The sequence below is a fragment of the Chanodichthys erythropterus genome, chromosome 10, assembly GCF_024489055.1.
Source record: "Chanodichthys erythropterus isolate Z2021 chromosome 10, ASM2448905v1, whole genome shotgun sequence".
In the NCBI taxonomy this organism is placed as follows: domain Eukaryota; kingdom Metazoa; phylum Chordata; class Actinopteri; order Cypriniformes; family Xenocyprididae; genus Chanodichthys; species Chanodichthys erythropterus.
Genome location: NC_090230.1, coordinates 53,477,854 through 53,500,504, shown reverse-complemented (window position 1 = coordinate 53,500,504; position 22,651 = coordinate 53,477,854). Strand labels below are relative to the sequence as shown.

The following is a 22,651-nucleotide window of genomic DNA, read 5'->3' as shown; positions in this document are numbered from 1 at the left end:
AGACCCTAGTTTTTTGTTTTTTTTTTGTCTAGGCAATGCTACTCCAACAGAAGAGACCTGAATTAAATCTAAAACAAACAGGTGCAAAGTCTAGACCCACAGAAATTATTACATTTTTATTATTTTTCCACCTTATTTTTAACATAAGAGCAGATGCTGCCATTTTAAATTTGAATGTTTAAGAATCTTCAACAGAATGTTCAACAGTCTCCAGTTATTTTAGCTGTGCAAAAACAGTTCATTATTGATTGACATTGTAAACCGGTATTTGTTTTATTGTTTTCATTTATTAACATACTAATAAACACATTTTGTTTATTAGTACACATACACATAAACAAACAGTTTGCTGCACTTTAAGTCAGTCACACACCAGATGCGACACGCCAAGCTGCAGCTAATGAAAAGGAAGTCTCATGTCGTACATACACAGAAAATATCTTGCTTCTGTTTTGAAAATAAGCTCTTTCTTTCCATCAAAACTGAATTTAAAACCAGAATATAGGAAAAAGTGTTACCAACAGTTGTGTTTAGGGTTAGGGGTTGGTTACGGCAATATATCAATTAAATTTAAATAATTAAACAACTAAACCATTCCTGAAAATTAACACTACAAATACAGAATTGAATAGTAAGTGCTCCAAAACAGTATAAACTGCTAGTACATACAAAAAACAAGGGTTCAAGAAATAGGTCCTTGGTCTGCGGTTCTGAAACTGCAGTCTCCGCTATTGCAGGAATACCCCATCCATTTTTGAGATGGGAGAGGCTCCGTTCACTCGCTGATGTCCGTGGCACTTGCTACCAGGCTGTTGGGTGTGTCTGGAAACTGAGCTGATATTGACACAGCTTCACTTCCAGCAGAACAAGGAGCTTCCTTTGATAAAGAAAGCTGGAAACAAATGTTTTGAAATCAAAAACAAATGAACAACAGTGCGAAAATGATGTATCTATCATGCACTGTTAGTAAGTCATCTTTTGTGTATCCTGATATTTACCAGTTGCTGGTATGATCTGTGTTCAGCATCCTTTTGCAGAATGAAGTCGGTCAGTAGTTTCCACGGTGGGCTTATCATCATGTCACTGTCCTGGCTCTCTGGACTGGCTAGCATTGGATCCTCTGAAACCTTTCAACAAGATGAAACAACAAACCCAACTTGAGTTCTTCACTGCAAACTGTCTGTATATTTGTAAAGAAATAGAAAACAGCTATTTTAAATTGTAATAATATTTCACAATATTACTCCTCGCTACCTTGGCTCCACCTGGGATCATAAAAATAAGATATTTTACATAAATGATGTTTTCCATCATCTTCTGCATATTTGACCTCTTTCCAACAGTGACTGTATGACTTTGAGATCCATTTTTTCACACTGAGGACAATATTACAAAAGGAGAAAACATTCACTGATGGTCAAAGGAAACACGATGCATTAAGATCTGGGGGTTTAAACATTTTCGCAGGCTAAATTGTTCTTATTTTGTCTTCTGGGAAACATGTAAATATCTTATGTAGCTTCTAAATGGCAGTACTAAAAAATTAGATCTTTAAACAAAATAAGAACAATTTCCACCAATCAACCAAAAGTTTACACCCCCTAGCTCTTAATGTAGTGTGTTGCCTTGAACGTCAGTGAATATTTGCAGCTTTCAATCATCCAGGTAACAGCACACAGTAGCCTACTGTCCCTGTTATTTTTTTAAATGATTATTATTCTGCATGGGTGAACTTATGACCTCAGCTGTACATATATTTAATGTTGCCTTTCAAATTACCTTTGGTGCAATAAACAATCCTTAGTAGTTTATTTTTCTTTCATTAGAGAAAGTATTAAAAAAAAACTTTGAATGTACATTATTAAAAGGGTGGTTGATAATGATTTCACTTTTTGTAAAATGTTTACAATGTTTGTGTAATGTTGCTGTTTGAGCATAAACAACATCTGCAAAGTTACAAGGCTCAAAGTAAAATGCAAAGGGAGATATTTTCTTTTAAAGAATTCTCTGTTTAAGGATTACAACAAATGGCTGGTAGGGACTACATAGAGCTTCTTCCCGGGTTAGTGACATCACTAACGCTAAATTTACATAAACCCTGCCTGAGAAGGCGAGTCCATGTTGGGCTGCTTTAGAGAAGAGGAAGAGTTGTAGTAGAGTGTTGTTACCATGCGGTCATTTCATCGTTGCTTCACAAACGAGTGTCAATTCAACGCTGGATTTGCACAAAAGATTAACATGACGGCACATGCTAGTTGATGAGCTGAATCAACTCCACAGCAACTACATAAATTTATCTGTTCAGAAATGTCCAGATGAATTCTAAAAGTTGTAACTTCTTCCTGAGTCTCTCCATCAGTGTCTGACTACGGTTTGAACAATGTAAGGCTGAACACCGTTACTGACAATCGTCATTTTGGGTGCGTGAGATTCTCCAGCTTTGTTGTTGAGCAACCGAAGCGTGAGCTGTTAAAGCTCCACCCTCTTCTGGGGACACCAGAGACTTATATTACATCTTGTAAAAGGGACATTATAGGTCCCCTTTAATTCATTCTCAATTTGCAAAATTGCTTTTTAATTCAATCAAAAACCTGTGAATCATGATGTGAATTAAAGGATTAGTCCACTTTTAAATGAACTTTACATGATAATTTACTCTTCCCCATGTCATCCAAGATGTTCATGTCTTTCTTTCATCAGTCGAAAAGAAATTAAGGTTTTTGAGGAAAACATTCCAGGATTTTTCTCCATACAGTGGATTTCAACGGCTACCAACCAGACGAGGAATAAGGGTCTTATCTAGCGAAATGATCAGTCATTTTTGAAAAAAAATACAACCGTTTATGCTTTATAAACACAAAATATCACCTTTAACGTACTTCCCGTTTCCGCATTCTTCAAAACGCTTACGCTGAATGTCCTACGCCTTCCCTATTCTACTTACGGAAAAAAACTAAACCGGCGTCGCGTTTGTACCATAAGTAGAATCGTTTAAAGCCCTTTGTTTTCTTCAAAAACCTTAATTTCTATTCGACTGACGAAAGAAAGACATGAACATCTTGGATGACATGGGGGTGAGTAAATTATCAGGAAAAGTTTATTTAAAAGTGGACTAATCCTTTAAGTCTGACCAACCACTGCAAGGTAATGCCACCCCAAGTTTTCACCCCAGTCATGCAATCCTAGAACAGAGCCTGCTATGAGTAAGAACCTGTTTACTCACCAGACGGCCCTCAAGCTGCTTCTGTGTGTGTCTCATCATCAGACTTCTTTTCTTATCTTTGCATCGCTTGTTCTGGAACCAGACGCGAATGACCCGAGGACTGAGGCCCGTCATTTCCACGAGCTGCTCTTTCATGAGGGCGTCGGGTCTGGGATTGGCACTGTAACAGGTCTGTAGCATGCGGAGCTGGGACTCACTGAGAACCGTCCTCACACGGGTGGCTCTCTCTGACGTCCTCCAGGATGCTGTGGATTTCATGCCCTCTGTGATAGACAGATATAGAGAGGTTTTACATCAAAACAACATTTATAACTTTTCACTTGTTTACATACAGCAAACCCTTCAATGTTGAAATGTGATTGAAATAATGAAATAATCAACATTGATTCAATTCGCAAAATGATATTCAGCAGTGATTCAACCTTGTGGTATGATATAGATTCAACTACAAATAAACATTTAAATGCTGGCTGGGATTGGGAAGCATGTCCAGAATGACTCTGTACACTTACCAACTGGTTCTGCAGTCTCCTTCTGTTGGTTATTTGAGCCAGACTTTAATTTGTTAAACTCATGATGGTGTGTACAGAGCAGTTGACCATCCCGCAGAACATACTCATCTCCAGGGAGTAACGGACGATTGCAGCTATCGCATCGAAAACACTGGATGTGATAAATACTCATTCCTGTTCGCATGACATACTCCTTGCTGATGAAGGCTTTGTGGCATTTTGCACATTTACTGCGTAATCTGACAGAGAATATCAAGGGGAAAAAAGTCAAGAGACATTTTTTGAATTGCAGTTATCACAAACATTACTTTTTTAACAAAGGATTTATCATATAAAATAGCAATTTACTATACAGTGTATATATGTTTCACAAATATATGTAAATATAATTAATTACAGTAGTAATAATACTAAAAAAAAAAAATGCTGAAATATTTATGTTGGAATTTTTCTTCCAACACTTCTATAAAACATTTTAAAAGTAAAAAAATAAAATAAAACTGGGTCACAGTTTGTATTAGGTGTCTTTAGCTACCATATTTACATAAAAAAAAAAAAATGGTTATACAATGTAGGCTATTTTACATGTATTGTGTTCATGTATTACAATACACTTTTGCTGCTACACATACAGCCCGGGTAAGGTTAGGGAAAGGTTTGGAGGTAAGGGTAGGTTCAAGGGTGGGTTAAGGTGTAAGGGATGGGTCAACAGTGTAATTATGAATGTAATTATAGAAATTAATTACAGCTGTAATTACACGCAGGTATTTTACATATAAGTACAAAGCTCAAACGTTTACATACCCCTTACAGAATGTGCAAAAATGTTAGTCGATTTAAAAAAATAAGAAGGATCATAAAAATTGCATGTTATTTTCTATTTAGTACTGTACTGAATAAGCTATTTCACAAAAAAGATGTTTACATAAAGTCCTCAAGACAAAAAAAAAAAAAGCTGAATTTATAAAAATGACCCAGTTCAAAAGTTTACATACCCTTGATTCTTAACACTGTGTCGTTACCTGGATGATCCATCCCTTGTTTGTCCTGAGCATTTAAACTGAGCTCTGTTCTTCAGAAAAATCCTCCAAGTCCTGCAGATTCTTTCATTTTCCAGAATCTTATGCATATTTGAACCATTTCCAGCAGTGACTGTATGAATTTGAGATCCATCTTTACACACTGAGGACAATTGAGGGACTCAAACACAACTATACTAAAGCTGCAAACATTCACTGATGCTCCAGAAGGAAACATGATGCATTAAGAGCCAGGGATATACACTTTTTGAACTGACTGAACAAAATAAATTGTACTTTTTTGTCTTCTGGGAACATGTAAGCATCTTCTGTAGCTACCGAAGGGCAGTACTAAATGAAAAAATATGATCTTTAAACAAAATAAGAAAAACATGCACATCATTTTCTTGTTCAAAAGTTTTGACCCCCGACTATTAATGCATCATGTTTCCTTCTAGAGTCCCTTAGTTGTCCCCAGTGTGAAAAGATGGATCTCAAAATCATACAGTCACTGTTGGAAAGGGTTTAAATATGCACAGGATGCTTGAAAACTGATGAATCTGCAGGAGCTGCAGGATTTTTCTGAAGAACAGAGCTCAGTTTAACTGCTCAGGACAAACAAGAGACTCATGAACAACCATCACAAAACATAAAAACAGTCATGGATAATCCAGGTAACCACACACAGTATAAGAATCAAGGGTGTGTAAACTTTTTAACTTGCTCATTTTTATAAATTCAGCTTTCTTTCTTTTTTGTCTTGTGGACTAGGCCTATATGTAACCATCTGTTATGTGAAATAGTTTATCCAGGACAGTACTAAATAAAAAATAACATGCAATTTTTATGATCCTTATTTTGTGAAAATACATTTTCATTACACTTTTGAGCTCAACTGTAGGCCTACACAAAAAGTGCATTGTATCAAATGATTAATTCAAATGTCAGTACATAGTTAAAGACACTTAATATACAGTGGGACAGGAAGCTGAAAATTAAAGCGTGATCATAATAAATAATGACTCATTTTTAAGCTGTAATAAAAATAAATAAATAAGTAGGCCTAATTCTGATGAGCAAAGCGACTTTGCTGAAAGAGTGAGGCGCACCTGCTGCAGTGGTCTTTACAGAAGGTTTTCCCATCTCTGATGAAGCAGGTGCAGGACTCGTCCAGATGCTGATGGCACTCTGCGCACTTCAGACACTGCGCGTGCCACTCGAGATCAGGAAAAACCCGCAGAATGAAGCGATCCAGGATCTGATGCCCACAACCCACGCAGTATGAAATCAGCTTATTTCCTTTAAGAACAAATATTAGCCTACATCATGTATATGTCTAATCTTTTAATTGCAGTGACATTTAAAAATACGAATAAACATGTAATCTAACGCTAGCCTGTAATTAAGTTGAACTTTTGATCAATGATGTCTTACTCTTCTGTGGATCTCCCATGTCAAGCAAATGTAATAGCGCCGTAGATGACAGTCTAGCCAAACACTAAAGGAAAGAAAGACACTCTTGAACTACACACATCTACAGGGCCACTAATGTAAGTCTGTCTCGCTCCTCTATTTATTTGATGTGACGTAGGTGCAGGAGCACCAATCAGGTGTTCAGCGCCGAACTTGAGCACATGCTTTTGTACCGCATATAATAGATCTCATTACCTACTCGCCACCGGAATCCCCGCCCTCTAACACATGTCCACAACAGGTAAAAGATTCATAATATGTGGCAAACTGATGATGTTGTAGGGCAGGCTGTACATTAACAAACAAATAGGCCTATATGTGAGCTTTTGAATAGCATGATTTGACTATTAAAGTTCACTTCATATCTTACAAAGATACTGTTGCAATGATATTAGTGTTTTAAGCATTATATTTGTATTTTCAAATTTTAATAGGCATAGGCTTCTTAATTCACAGACTTTTAGACCTATGCCATTTTCCATGTCCTTTCCAGTTTCCAGTGATTACTGGATAAAGATTTAATTGTTTGTTTGATTGATATTTTAGCCCCATTGTCAGTTGTATGTCGGTTCCATTCTGGAATAGATTTAAATAAATAAAATAAAATAACGTTTGATTTACATCTGATCATATAGGCATGTAGCCTATAAAATGATTGTGTGTATTAGGTTGTCACACACGTAAATGCAAATTTCTGTCAATGTTAAATTATGGTTATGAAAATGAAGCCTAAAAATAACCATTAGAGAATGTTCTATAGGGCCTATAGGTTCTTTGTCACTAAAATAAGTCCATGCAATATTCTGGGAAGGTTCTTTTTTGGGTACAGAAAGAAGAGAACATTCCTGGAATGCTGTTATTTGATTCCCAAAAATCACTGTACTTCCACTACACATACCTTTCAAGAGAGACCAAAACCATGCAAATACTTCATGAACAGCATGCAATTTACTTTGGTATGCCTTTTTTGTGCATTTTAAGCTAATTTTACAAGAATGCTAAAGGGTTAAAAAAAAAGAGAGATTTCATTGATTTCTATAATCTATGAATTAAAGGGTTAGTTCTATCAGAAAGACTCGGGAGGCAAGATAATGAAACACTGATATTTATTACCAAACAGCAAGCAGAATATATAAAGTTAATGATCTTTATCGTCCGTAGCTCACGTCCTGAGGGTTGCAGACTTTGCATTTCCTGCCTGAAGCTGAAGGCAGGGGCGTAGCCAACCCCAGGGGAGTATGGACAGGGACCATCCTGGTGGTGGTGGGGAGGATGGAGGTGAAGTTCGCGTCAGCATCTGCGAACTCAGACCAATCTCCAAGATAATGATTGGCTAGATCTGAATTAATAAGTGACGTAACATTTGAGTCTTCCCGGAAGAACTTGCGCTAGAGCTTAATTTCACCCAAAAATGAAAATTCTGTTATTACTCACCCTCATGTCGTTTCACACCTTTAAGACCTTCGGTCATCTTCAGAACACAAATTAAGATGTTTTTGTTGAAATCCAAGATGTGACGCGTCCATAGACAGCAATCAACACTTTAAAGTTCCAGAAAGGTACTAAAGACATTGTTAAAACATTCAACGTGACTGCAGTGGTTCAACCTTAATTTTATGAAGTGACGAGAATAGTTTTTGGCCAAATAATTTCATTATTTTTATTCTGTTTTTGCCCTAATGTTTATAAATTCATCCACAATTCATACAGTACAACACATGTAATTGAGGTAAAAGAAGACTCAAAGTCCAAAATTAATTAAAACAATAATGTAAACTGACCCATCCCCAGGGGTAACATTTGGATGAAAGGTTGGGTGGCCCCATCCCTACAAATGTGTGCTTGGCAAACACATTTAGCCTGCACATGCAACAACAACAACAGCAACAACAAAAAGTTTAACTATAATGTTTCTATTTTCAGAATTACATTGTTTTATTGTAGAATAATCCAGCTAGTTCGTAAACATCTTTGGGGTTGATGAGGGGTTGCACAAATGAAAAAAAGCAGCATATGCAATGGTTCTCTTATGCAAGGTTAATCATTCTAGTTAAGCCTTTAAGCACTGTCCCGATCACCCAAAATCATGTGTGACAAAATAAAAACAACCTAATTTTTTACTTATTTTGTTGCAATATTGCATCATATTTATGTTTCCATCAAAGGTTTGTGAAAAACAGTAGTTGACAATTTTATGACCTTATGAAAACTAGCAAAGCTTTTGTGATTTTCCTCACTTCATGCATTTCAGGGTCAACTGTTTGATGCCTGCCCCGTGCACCTACATGATGTCACACCAACAATGGCATCCAATTTTGATTATGTGGTCTCACAGCTTGGGCTCAGCAAAAATAGTTACTATTTTCACTCATTAGGCAAGAAAATAGTTGTAATAGTTGTAGTTCTACTGTTCCATCTGACCTTATGTCCCAATCACCCTTAACCCTCTACTGCAAACATGTTGATGGCACATGAAAAAAAATATTCCACATAATTTTTTGGTTAATTTTGGAACATTTTATTGAAATTTCATTAAAATTTTTATTAAATTCAAGAAATCATTAAGTAAAAAGGGAAAAACACTTGAAAGACATTGATATATTGAATTTGATACCTGCATAGGTTTGTTTCATGGAGTGTGTCATGTCATATAATGTACTTCATGTACTAAGATTTCACTCCATACGAAACTTCAAAAAGCACTTCTTCTCTGCTGTGAAGTAGAGGTGTTTGTTATAAACTTTGCACATCACTTTGGGTGTTCCTGCACACCCAGAAACCCTGCATCTTCCCTTCTTATAACACATTGTTGCCAATGTGAGGTATTGTCCAAAACATCCTCGAAAAATACCCCTTATCACACAACGTTGCCCTGAGGCAACAAAAAGAGAAACTGAATTTCTGAACATGCAAAATAAATAAAAAAAACTTCATAAATCCTGACAAATGTCTTCTCTACACAGAATACACACACACACACATACACGCGCGCATTTTTTATGTACAGTTCATGTCATTTTAAATAAGATTACTAAAGCAAATAATCTTGCCTTCTTCCCACACTATGTGCTCCTGTGACCATGTTTCAGAGCAGGATGTCCCACCTATAAATGGTGCTTGATAATGACACCCACACCTTACTGGACTGTTCTTTGGCACTTTCTCGACCTTTCTAATTGGTTGTAATCATTTAAAGAAAAAATTACTAAACATAACATAGGGCTTAAGAAAACTTTCCGTTGCCTGCAACGCTGTGCTGTAGAGGGTTAATTCACCCTAATGTTATGTTTTTACTTACAGCAGTGGCAATAACAATGGGTTCCATGATAGACAGTACACTGTTTCATTTATCGTAACCAAACACGGAAAAAACAAGCAACACGCTTGAACTCCTAAAATATCAGTTTGTCACCCACATAAATAGGATCCGCGGGCGTCTTCGTGCAAAACGTTCACGTACACGTCACATTACATGCGTCATTGCGTCATCAGTGTCCGCCATATTGAATGAGGAAATAAGAGTGGAAGAGGTGGAACGTCCCGGATGCATGTAAACATCCACGTCAACAGAAAGTATATTAATGAAGCTGTTATAGGGGCACGGAACTGCGTGAATATAGACATTATCGGTTTTGTCGGATGTATATTTAAAAGACTGTTAAACACGGTGGTGTTTTTAGGCTTGTGCAAACAATGACTTCGCTAACGCAGAGAAGCTCAGGCCTGGTGCAGAGACGGACCGAGGCCTCGCGTAACGCCGCCGCCGCGGATAAGGAGAAAAGCCCTGAAGAGGATGAGTACGAGTCCCGCCGCGGAGAGGAGGAGGACGAAGACAAGGGAGACTCCAAAGAAACACGACTGACTTTGATGGAAGAGGTGTTGCTGCTCGGACTGAAGGATCGAGAGGTTTGACGTGACTTGTGTGGCTTTGTTAGTCAAATGGTCGCCAGGAAGCGGCTAGTTAACATGAGGACTAGATAAATCCTGTTAAACGACAGAGATTACGTGTCTTAAGAACAGCTGTTCCTGAAGACCTTCACCAGTTAGCCTGTTAGAAGGGTCCCGGTCGTGCTTTTAGTATAATTAATATGGCTAAAAGGCAAAGGGCTTTAAAGCTGTTTCTGTCGTAAATGTAAATTATGTAACTCTTTACAGCTATCCTGCATATAACAATTGCAAAACAATAAAGTTGCTAGATAGGCCTGTCATTTCAAACATGCTGGTGTAATACAAAAGTAATGCAATCAGGGCTATAAAGGGCATTATTTTTAACGTTTAAGTAGTCTGTTGGCAGCCTGTTAATGGAAGCATGCATTTTCTTCATGTATTTCCATGTATGATATCTGCTGATGTTATTCTTTGAATAATAATTGATTAACTTATGTCTTGTTTAGGGTTACACATCATTCTGGAATGATTGCATATCTTCTGGTCTGAGAGGGTGTATGCTTATTGAGCTGGCTTTAAGAGGTCGCCTGCAGCTGGAGGCATCTGGAATGAGGAGGAAAAGCCTTCTGACCAGAAAGGTAGGTGTAGGGGTGTGTGTGAGATTTTGGGGCTTGTTAAAATGCCAGTTACACGTAATCTTAACTCTTTATACTTGTTTGTTCATCAGGTGTTGTGTAAATCTGATGCCCCCACTGGAGACATGTTGCTGGATGAGGCATTGAAACATATTAAAGAGACTCAACCTCCAGAGACAGTCCAGAGCTGGATTGAGTTGTTAAGTGGTGAGTGTTGAGTATATTTGACACAGGTACAAGTACACTAGTTACTTATTTTTAGGGGTAAGTTCACTGTTCCAAACTTTCTTTCCTCTGTGAAACATGTAGAAGATATTTTGAAAAATGTATCACTGTTTTGTCCATACAGTGAAAGTCAGGGTTGTTTCGAGCCCCACAGACTTTTGATGTTTGATCAGAAACGGTTGAAACATTCTTCATACAGTTTTGGAACGTAAATGATGGCATAATGAATTTTTTTTTGCCTTTAAGTCAGTGTGGAACATTGTTTGGCATCCATTTTACTCCTGTGATCTGATTTATTTCGGAGTGAAATAGAATATTTAAATGTAGAATAATAAAAATGTAGGGCAGTTAAGGATGTTCATTTAGTTTTTTCCTAACTGACAACCAAAACATGTTAACTAACCATTAACTGACAAGATTGTTAAATTAGAGTTAAATTAAATTAGAATAGATGTGTCTGTGAACCATTAAAAATAACAAAATTTGTTTTCCAGGGGGTTTAGTTTTACATGCGCAAATAGCAGAATAAACAACAGAACGTGAGGATTCATCGTCACATCACGCACCTGCACTGCTTCTGTGAATGGAGAAAAACAAAAGCATATATATGAAAGGAATAAATACGCAAAATATATTTCACATAAATATTAACAGATTAACAACACGAAAGAAATAACTGTGCGATAAGTAGTAGCCTATATGCTGAGTTTAGGGTTTTTTTGTAACGCGCTCCAAAAACAAGGAAACCGAGACGGCAGAAAGTGCATCCTGTTTGTGTTCTTTATTTTACAAAAGTATAATGTTTTGTTTTTATTTTGAGTGTACACAAATAAAATTAAACACTGGACAGTTTCGAATGATGTCTTACTTTTATCTTTATGACCATAAATGACTGTTAAGTATGTTAATGCTTTTATAAGGAAAAATTAAGTGATTGTGCAGATCGCCTTGCGCACACACACATCAGTTCTAGCATTGCTAACTTGCAATTGCAGTGTGTTCATTATCAAAATAAAATGGTCAAACCAAACATATAAAAAGTTACATTGCTCGATTTAAATATTCCGTAGTAGAATCTGTACCTTTCAGCGAGAGCACAGCCCCACTGTGATATTATGCCAAGCACATCATTGTGCATGAGAAGGTTGATGTTTTAACGTGGAGTTAAAAGCCTAGTTTACATAATAAATAATAGATTAGTATCCAAAAACATTGCGAATTTGGAAATTCTGGATTCGTGCCGAAAGAGCGAGGTAGGTAACATGAACCCAACTGCAGTTTCAGTTTCACTTAAAATGAATTCGCTTTGGCTTGACGTTTATATAGCTACTTTTTCATTCTTGTTCTGTTCTGAATATCGTTAAATTTAAAGGATTTGTTGTGGCATGAGGGGAACTAAGATAGCCTATAGCTATGTTTGTAGTGTTGTGTATTTGTTTTTTAACCATGCAGCAAACATTTTCAAAATATCTTAAAAAATTAAACCATTTAACCTATAGTATTAATTAATCGGTCAAAATTCTTAATGCCGGTTAACAGTTAACCAGTTAATTATGTTGAAAAATAGGAAGAATTTGTGTCTTCATCCAAAATGAAAGATTGCTTCTGAGTTATTTTGATATAGTGGACAATTTTATGTCATGTTGACTTTAAGCTTTATGTTGGAAACAAGATTGTGTGCTTGAATCAAATCTGTTACAAACATCAAAAAGTATTAGAAATGGATCATTTCAGTTCTTCTAGTCTATTTCAAAGGCCCTTTTTACATTCTGTAGGTGAAACTTGGAATCCGTTGAAGCTGCACTACCAATTGCGAAATGTCCGAGAGCGTTTGGCTAAGAACTTGGTGGAGAAGGGCGTCCTCACCACGGAGAAGCAAAACTTCCTGCTTTTCGACATGACCACCCACCCTCTCACCAACAGCACCATCAAACAGCGGCTGGTGCGCAAAGTCCAGGAGGCCGTCCTGGAGAAATGGGTCAACGAGCCCCAACGGATGGATAAGCGTCTACTGGCGCTGCTGTTCCTGGCACATTCCTCTGATGTTCTAGAGAACGCCTTCGCTCCTCTGCTGGACGACCAGTACGATCTGGCCATGAAGAGGGTGCGGCTGCTTCTGGATCTCGAGCCAGAGGCCGAGGCTGCCAAGTCGGGCGCCAACGAGCTGCTGTGGGCGGTGGTGGCCGCTTTCACCAAATGAACCTCCAGAGTAGAGAGAAAGGGACTCAACTTTGTGCTCATGGCATTGGACTCAGACCACTGGGCCCAAGCTTGGTTGATTCGAACTAATATTGGTGATAGTGATGATGGAAATACAAATTTTGAAGGAGGTTATGATGATGATACTTGGAAAGGGACGGCTTTTTCTCATTGTCACAGATCTGACTCTGACCTTCACAAAGGTGTTGCCCTGTCTACGTCTAATGGCCAATAGTTGCCACATGATTGCAATTCACTGTGAGGCTTCTTGTAGTTCATGCACTTAGATCATATAAGAACGAAAATGAGCACGATTTGAAGGAGGTGTTTTGTAAGGGGTCTGTTTCCCTTGTACTTAACTAGGCCGTGACTCTAATCTTAATCCAGATCCTGGTATAATTCTACAGTAATCTCAAACTCCATGTATCTTTGAAGAAGGAGCCACTACTTCCGAACACACAGATCCTTGTCATTGTTACATGAAAAGGTCCTGTTTCCATTGCTTTTCCATATTCAGCAGGAAATGTTCCACGAGCTTCTGATGCCTGAAATGGGCCTTGAGTTAACAGGAAATAAACCATTTCACATTTAAAAAGACTGAAATGCAAGCATCAGTTTTTCTCTGGTGCTTTAAAGATATTATGACCCTGCTTCCTTGCAAGCCTTCTTTCCAGTAATCCACTCTTTCTGAATGCTCGAAGAATAAAATGTTCAAATGTGTGCTAATATTACTGGTTTTAATTCAAAGACATTTGCTGGTGATTTTCATTGGCCTGTGTATAAAATGACTAAAACCTGATAGAGATTCTTATGTTACTCACTGCCTTTTTGTTTACTGATCCAGTTCATCCATCCAGCCCAAGATTCACAGCTATATTCATTCTTACAGTGGGTTTTGTACTGTAATACACCACAAACAGTTCAAGGAAGCATTGAGCTCACATAGATATTTATCCCAAGTCAAACATCTGGGTTTAAGTGACCTCATAACTTTCATCCATTTCATGCGAATGGCCAGTAAAACACTAGCAACAACAAGGAAGGCTTTCATTCCCGAGGCCTGTCCATAGTGATCACTGCATTAATGTAGCTGTCTCGTCACACATGTATGGTTTCCTTCATGTCATAATCTCTCCACTTGCTATATTTCCAATTTTTATACTATGTTTTTAATCATCTTTATTTCATTCCTTCCTTTAGCGCAATATTTTCGGAGTCGATTGTCATGTTTTTTGGTTGTCTCCTGTCCTGCAAGAGGACTGGTAAAGAATGGGGTAGGGATATGCCCTTTCTGTGTAAGAAAGCAGGTGTTTAACATGTTGATTTACTGTTAGTAAAAAATACTTAATGAGCTGTAAAAGTAGAGATGGTGTGAAATGGGTACCCTGATTTGTACATCTGCTTTTTATCATATAATAAAGGAATATCTTTAAGTGCCTGGAAGGGATATGAATATTAGCTGTCCTCTTTCTTTAAGTCATGTGCATTGCACTTTTTTTTTGGTGCTGTGACTGTATGGTTCTGATGTAATGAAAATGCACTGAGAACATGTACAGTAATGGTACAGGTGGAAATTTGATGATGATACATACCTGAGTAAACAAGGTGGCCATAACCTCATGAACTCCTGAAGATAAAAGCACTGTGATATGTTTTTCCCCCAAATGCATCATGAAGCAAGTTCAACCAGTTAGGTGAATGAGACAAATGTTGATTCAGAAACCGTTTGATGGTTTTGGTTCAGAGAAGTATTAGTTTCACTTATTTAACCCAGTAACTCTTTTTTGTTTTTGCATTTCAAACAACTGGCTTATAAGAGTCCGTCTTTCAGGAGTCAAATGAAATCTGACACTGCTCGCACTCAATGTTTTGATTCACTGAAAACAAGTGGTTCATAAAAGTCATTTGTTTATCGCACTACTCTGGGTCTCTTCCAAAAGCATACAACTGTGGTCCCGTTGAGTTGTGTTGGTAGCGATGGAACTTGCAGCCATTGTTGTCTTCAGGAAACGCACCCTTTGTTGTGCTGTATGTTCTCGTTTCACTATAAATGACTAGATCATAAGTCATTTGTTTGTGAATCAGATTTTACTCATTGGTTGCTCTGTATATTTTCGATTCAGTTTAAAAATGACTCATATGAGCTGCCAACACAATTTCATGGAAATTTGTAAATATTTTACCTTTTGGAAAATTGGTGACTAATTTATGTGAATTCATGTTAAGAGGTGGGGTTAGGGATGGAGCTTCATGCTTTTCTTCCCAAAAAAATCTTACCTTTTTGTAGGGTGATTTAAGAGTGATTGAGACAGTTTTTGAATTTCTGCCTTGTGCAAGGTTTCTTGTCATAAATGAAATACATCAGCTCAACACATGATACATTTCTGTAATACTGAAGATGTTAACTATTAATTTGAGGAGGAAACAATAGAATATTATAATGTAAGGATGTGTGACATACACTTTTCTGTAAACTGAGCAATTTAGGGTAACATTTGGGTGATTGGGAAAGCACATCTTTCCATTGATTTACGGTAGTGTAAGCATATTTACTGTATTGCACATGTTAGGTCATACTTTGATATAATTTTATATGCAATATTTCCTTTTCTGTTCATCATCATTAAAGGTGCCATTGAATGGAAAATTGAATTTACCTCGGCATAGTTGAATAACAAGAGTTCAGTACATGGAAATGACATACAGTGAGTCTCAAACTCCATTGTTTCCTCATTCCTCATGTAAATCTTGTTTGTTTAAAAGACCTCCGAAAAACAGGCGAATCTCAACATAATCATTAATATGTACGCTCCTAATATTTGCATATACCAGCTCATGTTCAAGGCATTACACAAGGGCAGCCAGTATTAACGTCTGGATCTGTGCACAGCTGAATCATCAGACTAGGTAAGCAAGCAAGAACAATAGCGAAAAAATGGCAGATGGAGTGATAATAACTGACATGATATCATGATATTTTTAGTGATATTTGTAAATTGTCTTTCTAAATGTTTCGTTAGCATGTTGCTAATGTACTGTTAAATGTGGTTAAAGTTACCATCGTTTCTTACTGTATTCACGGAGACAAGAGCCGTTGCTATTTTCATTTTTAAACACTTGCAGTCTGTATAATGCATTAACACAACTTCATTCTTTATAAATCTCTCCAATAGTGTGTAATGTTAGCTTTAGCCACAGAGCATAGCCTCAAACTCATTCAGAATCAAATGTAAACATCCAAATAAATACTATACTTATGCGATTAGACATGCTGCATGCATGCATGCGAGCTCCGGGGGCAGGGAGCGTGAGGAATTAAAGGGGCCGCAGCATGAATCGGTGCATATTTAATGATGCCCCAAAATAGGCAGTTAAAAAAATTAATCCAAAAAATCTATGGGGTATTTGAGCTGAAACTTCACAGACACATTCAGGGGACACCTTAAACTTACATTACATCTTGTAAAAAAAAGTGTTCGATGGCACCTTTAAGAGTCCATGTCTTTTTTGTTTTTGCATTTCAAACAACTGGCTTATAAGAGTCCGTCTTTCAGGAGTCAAATGAAATCTGACACTGCTCGCACTCAATGTTTTGATTCACTGAAAACAAGTGGTTCATAAAAGTCATTTGTTTATCGCACTACTCTGGGTCTCTTCCAAAAGCATACAACTGTGGTCCCGTTGAGTTGTGTTGGTAGCGATGGAACTTGCAGCCATTGTTCATTCAGAATCAAATGTAAACATCCAAATAAATACTATACTTACGCGATTAGACATGCTGCATGCATGCATGCGAGCTCCGGGGGCAGGGAGCGTGAGGAATTAAAGGGGCCGCAGCATGAATCGGTGCATATTTAATGATGCCCCAAAATAGGCAGTTAAAAAAATTAATCCAAAAAATCTATGGGGTATTTGAGCTGAAACTTCAAAGACACATTCAGGGGACACCTTAAACTTACATTACATCTTGTAAAAAAAAGTGTTCGATGGCACCTTTAAGAGTCCATGTTTATGTTTGTTCAACTCTATTTCTCAGTTTATAAATCCATACATAAAAGAAGGCTTGAAGTCCAAAAGTCACTGAAAACATTTAAAAATCTAGGAAACAAGTAAAAAAAAAAAAAAAAATGGTATTGGTCCAAAATGCATACAAAAAAATAAAAATAAAAAGTAAACTGATCCAAAACCTTTTTTTTTTTTTTTTTTTTTTTGGTAACATTTGGATGAGGCCCATCACCAGTTAACTGTTTAACAAACACATTTAACCTGAACAAACCTTTTATTACTGCAACAGTAAAATTATTACTGCAATCAGTAAAAAAGAGTTTAACTAAAATGTTTATATTTTCAGAATTTGGTTGTTTTACTTTAGTAAAATCTAGCTAGTTCATGAATATTTTAGTGGTGGATTAAGGCTTGCACATGGTTGGGAACACTGATTTAGAGCATATGCAATGGCATATTGCAAGGCTAATAATTTTCTTAATTAACAAAGCATTTAAGCACTGTCCCAATCACCCAAAATTATACTGAAATTGTGTTTGGGTGGATGGGACAAAATAAAAACAACCTAATTCTGAAAATAGAAACATTATATTAACAATTTTTTTTACTGATTTTGCAGCAGTAGTGTATCATATTCATGTTTCTATCAAAAGTTTGTACAGTATAACAATTTTAGGACCTTATTATTAAAACTACCAAAAGCTTATGTCATTTTCCTCAATTCATGCATTTCACGGTCAACTTCACCCTTAATTCACCTATAAATTCATTCAAAATTGTCACCTCAGAAAATGGTTACATTTTGCGAAATTTTCTAAAATCTGAATTTCAAAAAATCAAAAATTGAGGGACCAATCACACAAATAAAAGCAGTTTATTTTGTAGTCTCAATAGTTTCAGAAAACACCATAAAACATTAGTAAGAAAGTAAACATTCCATTTGCTTATACAGGAAGTTGCTTATACAGTAGGTAGAGTTTCATTGTGGTCATAGATAAATATCATGTTACCTATCAGTTATTATAGATGTACATGTTACAAATAGCCTATATTATATATATATATATATATATATATATATATATATATATATATATATATATATATATATATATAACTTTAGTACAACCCAAAGTACCTTTGCATTTAAATGTAACAATTAAGTTTACAAATGCTTTAAAAAGCTTCACATTTCTTTAAAATAATAAACTCCGGAACTTAATAAAATCTAAATAGGACAATTGCAGGTCCTCATGCTACAGTGCTTCCTAAAAAGGATTTGGACACTTTAGTCACACTTTAAAAAAAAAAAGAAAGAAAGAAAGAAAGAAAGTGTCATCTGCAACAAATCAGCTCTTTCTTAGAAACACATTTTCTGAGCCACTTTGTTATTATTATAATTATTTTTCTTATTATTTCAGCCATCTGGTCTCATTTTTCATGGATAAATGAAGTCGGTTCCCAAGTATGAAATAGGCTCCAGAGTTACTTCAGGCAGATATTCCTTCGTTAGACTAGGCCTAAACGCATACATTAGGGCATCCATTTCGCACCATTTCTATTTGTACAGATCATATTGTTTACTAAATTCAGAATTATTAGAAAAGGAAGTCCAGTTGTAAACGAGCGAGCTCTGCCATTCGGCCCGATGAATGTAGTCGACTCTCTTCCTCCTGACCAGCAGTTCAAAACAGTCTCCCTCACAGAAACAGTCAAGAGACTAATATGAGAAGAATAGTGGCATCGAATAGCACAGAAATGGTCTACGGTGTTTTCATATCCTCAAGAGCCATCCTATCCATGTCTTCGTCTCGGAAGGCCATTCCTGTTCAACTTTTTTTGTTGTTTTTGGAAGACGACGTCGACGCACTTCGTCTTATGAATCCTCTTCAGATGTCAGGTATACGTTGGTTCGGATTCCTTCTTTTTCAGCTTTTCCCGTCCATCTGCGCTTTCTGGAGCGCGATTATAATTTCCAGTAACTTGTATTTCCAATCCATCATATCTCCAATTTTGCGCAACTGTTGCGCGCACTCGACAGCAGCGGTTTGCTCTGTAGAGGAAGAATCGAAAGTCGTTACGTTTTAATTTGTAATCATATGTATTTTTAAAATAACACTTATTTCAAACAGGTCAGTATAATTGCTTTACCTTTCTTCGCCATTTCAGATAGTATAGACACTTGACGCGTCCTGTCGTGGATTCAGCACTGTGTTAAAAGTCTGACTGGAGGAATAAACGCGCGAGTTTCTTTAAAGGCGTCTGAGCGCTGTGATCTCACTTCTCTGAATTATTGTTAGAAGCAGAGCTTAAATAGTGACGCGGAAACAACGTGACTAGAATACCCGTCGACGTGGTAATTTTAATGCCCAATTTCCGTGTTTACATGGCGTCTATAGGCTAGCCTACCTGTTCTTCATCAGAGGAAGGCTATCCCATTGAACTGATAAAATAACCACCTTATATGGACTTATATAAGCAGTACATGTACACTTTGTACATTGCGTGAATCATAACAGTTAAAGTAACTTCTACTGAAGTATCTGTACTTGTTTTGTAGAAATCATCACTGAACTGCAATAACACAATAACATGACCTTATATAGATTGGGGAAGATGCCCATTTTAAGAACAATGTTAATTTACTTTTATATTTTGTACCATATTTAGCCTAGATAGGCTATAGCCTAAGTTTATCAAGGCTACAGGATGTTAATGCATCACTTAATGTATAGGTTAGTAAGGGAAATAAATATATAGGCCAACATTTTAGATGTCATGGCACAAAATGTTAAATTATTAAAACAGGCCATCTAACTCGGGTACAAGCCCCAGATCTGATAGGCTATTATTCTTATATTTTTTCATTAGAGTCAATTTAAAATACTAAATAAACTATTCTATTTTAAAATGTGTTTTGACAATTTAGTTGAATTGAATAACCAATGAGAGCAAAATCCCATAAATATTCTTCTAAAATGTAGCCTACATTTATTCTATTTTATCTTTTTACTTCAAAATAAAAACAATATTTTACTCTAAAAATCTAAAATACATCCCTCATTACCAAATAGTCACAAAAACTTTGATATTTTGCAAATACGTCCTAGATCATTACTTTTTTTTTTTTTCTGAGAATTAGATCATTTAATCAAAATCTATATATCTGATGTTGATGTTGAGATGAAATTACATTTTTAGGCCTATATGACTTTCCTAAATTGCGAACATCATGTGATTCACGGAGTTTCCCCTTCTCGTGTGCTGACAAACATATAGAAATCCCATGACTAAACACTGTAAAACTTTTAGTTTCACTTGTTCAGGCTTGCCTCCGTCACTCCTCATAGAGCAGGAAGTGTTTCGTCTGGACACTGATTGGTTGAGGTGCATTATCTTATCTGAGCCTATTATTTTTCTAGGAAAAGGAATCCAACAAACAGTCCTTTGTGTTCATTACTGTAGAATGTGGCAGTGGCATTTTGTTTTTCTGAGATCTATTACGTCATTGTCACATGTAACATTTAGCCTACATTTGGAGGAGTGTGAGAGAATCATAAAAAACCTGTGCTTATTATAAAGCCAGTAATTATTAACATGGCATTGTTTAGTTTACCATACTAAAACACTACAAAACGATTAACTTGAACACATAATTGATAGCCTATAAATTGATATAAAACTAAAGGTCATCACAAGAGTGTCCAACAGTTGAGCAGCGGAATAAAGAATTAAAATACATGTTTATTTACTTGTTTAAATTATTTATTAAATAATGTCTTTTACACATAAATGCATAATTCCCCAGTATCACTGCTTGTTTACAGCTGATAAATGTTTTCTTCAAATTAGAGGAGGGATCCAGAAAGGGATCGGCAAATAAGAACAAAAGTAAAAGTAAAAAACAGGCTAAAACTGACATGAATCAGAGTAATAATGACTTAATGCGAACGATAAGATGAGCAGCTGTCATGCATAAATAATCAGAAATATTACTGGGGAAAAAGTAGACAAAGTAGGGTGAAGTCAGCTAAAATGGGCCACGTTTTGGTAAATGACTTATAATACCATCAAATAAGATATGCATGAGATCTAATGATATTTTTACAAATTAGCATGGGTCTCTTGCTATATATATATATATATATATATATATATATATATATATATATATATATATATATATATATATATATATATATATATATATATATATATATATATATATAATTTAAATGTGAAAAATTATAATTGTTTTAAAATTATGAGAGTTAGAGTATCAGCAAGTCCATTCCTGAGCCACGGCACAACATTCAGGTAAAATGGGCCAATATAAAAAAAATGAGATCAACACAGGTAATTTTGGCTGAAATCATTTTATTTTGAACAGTAAATTGACACTATTGTCTTTAGTTTGCTATAGCAACAACACTATACATTTATTTCATTTAACAGAAAGTTGAACAAATATTTCATTAAAAATGCAATTAAAAATGAACTGATCATATTGTGTGTGTTTCTGTGCATTGGTGTCTTTTGTGTGCATGTAAGTGTGTATGCTTGTCAAATATATGTCAAACATGTGCTGTACTGACATCTTCCTTTCTTTCCCTTTCTTTCCCTTTCTCTTCTCTCTTCTTATCTCTCTGTTTCCTTCCTTTGCTAGTCCTCCTGCCATACTGTCTGCAATGCATTTTTTTAAGACTGTTAAGATTTTGTATGGATACATTAAGGCCTATAAACCTCTTTTCAGCCTCAATTTCTGTGTAAAAGTGTGTGTGTGTGTGTGTGTGTGTGCAGCCCATTTTAGCTGAAAAATGTTGGCCCATTTTAGCTTAACCAGCCATTTCTAACTAAAATGACCTTTTTCACAAAAATCAAAGTTTCTTTTTTAAATTAAACTTTTTATTTGAAAGATCATGTCAGGTTCACTTTCCTTGCAATTTATCTGACAAGCTTCATGTAACACTATGAAAAGTAAACCCCACTTTAACTTTTTCAAACAAGAATTGAAGATGTATTTAAATACAGTTTCAACTTCTGTTAACAAGAAAGCAATGAAAACATCCAGAATTTGTGCCATGTTTAATATTCTTCCTTATTATGTGTTTATCTATTTGCCCTCTTTTTTTTCTTCTTCTTCTTCTTCTCTTTTTCTCTTCTCTAATTTTCGAAATATTGTTTATTTTTTTGCATGTAAAAAAAAAAAAAAACCTTCATGTAACACTCTGCCCTGCCCCCCTTAAGTCAAAACTATTGTTACATGTCAACAAGTGTTGAAGCAACAATACAAGATCAGTTATTGTGATTGGCTGTAAAAATGTAAAGAGAGATGACGCTACCAGCTTATTTGGCCCATTTTACCTGCTAGCCCATTTTAGCTGACTTCACCCAACCTAAAAAAATGTCTGGAAAACGGGCAGAGAACGTTAAAAACTCCCTTCAGTTCATGAACTCCATACGCTACGAATT

General features: G+C 36.1%; 3 protein-coding genes across 3 annotated transcripts; 1 reads left to right on the top strand and 2 right to left on the bottom strand.

Moving 5' to 3' along the window:
- Positions 1–775: 775 nt before the first annotated feature.
- On the bottom strand, positions 776–7,698 carry isl1b (ISL LIM homeobox 1b). The gene is made up of 6 exons (XM_067397156.1): positions 7,662–7,698; positions 5,864–6,053; positions 3,736–3,974; positions 3,224–3,486; positions 999–1,127; positions 776–892 (listed from the first exon to the last, which is right to left on the bottom strand). Exons 1-6 carry the CDS (start codon positions 7,696–7,698, stop codon positions 776–778), a joined length of 975 nt encoding a protein of 324 aa, XP_067253257.1.
- A 2,033-nt stretch (positions 7,699–9,731) lies between these two features.
- golph3b (golgi phosphoprotein 3b) lies at positions 9,732–15,010 on the top strand. Its single transcript, XM_067398178.1, has 4 exons — positions 9,732–10,133; positions 10,622–10,753; positions 10,843–10,957; positions 12,751–15,010. Exons 1-4 carry the CDS (start codon positions 9,921–9,923, stop codon positions 13,173–13,175), a joined length of 885 nt encoding a protein of 294 aa, XP_067254279.1. The 5' UTR covers positions 9,732–9,920; the 3' UTR covers positions 13,176–15,010.
- Positions 15,011–18,050: 3,040 nt separating this feature from the next.
- On the bottom strand, positions 18,051–19,757 carry pmaip1 (phorbol-12-myristate-13-acetate-induced protein 1). The gene is made up of 2 exons (XM_067395654.1): positions 19,331–19,757; positions 18,051–19,232 (listed from the first exon to the last, which is right to left on the bottom strand). The coding sequence occupies exons 1-2, from the start codon at positions 19,341–19,343 to the stop codon at positions 19,108–19,110; spliced, it is 138 nt and encodes a 45-aa protein (XP_067251755.1). The 5' UTR covers positions 19,344–19,757; the 3' UTR covers positions 18,051–19,107.
- Positions 19,758–22,651: the final 2,894 nt, after the last annotated feature.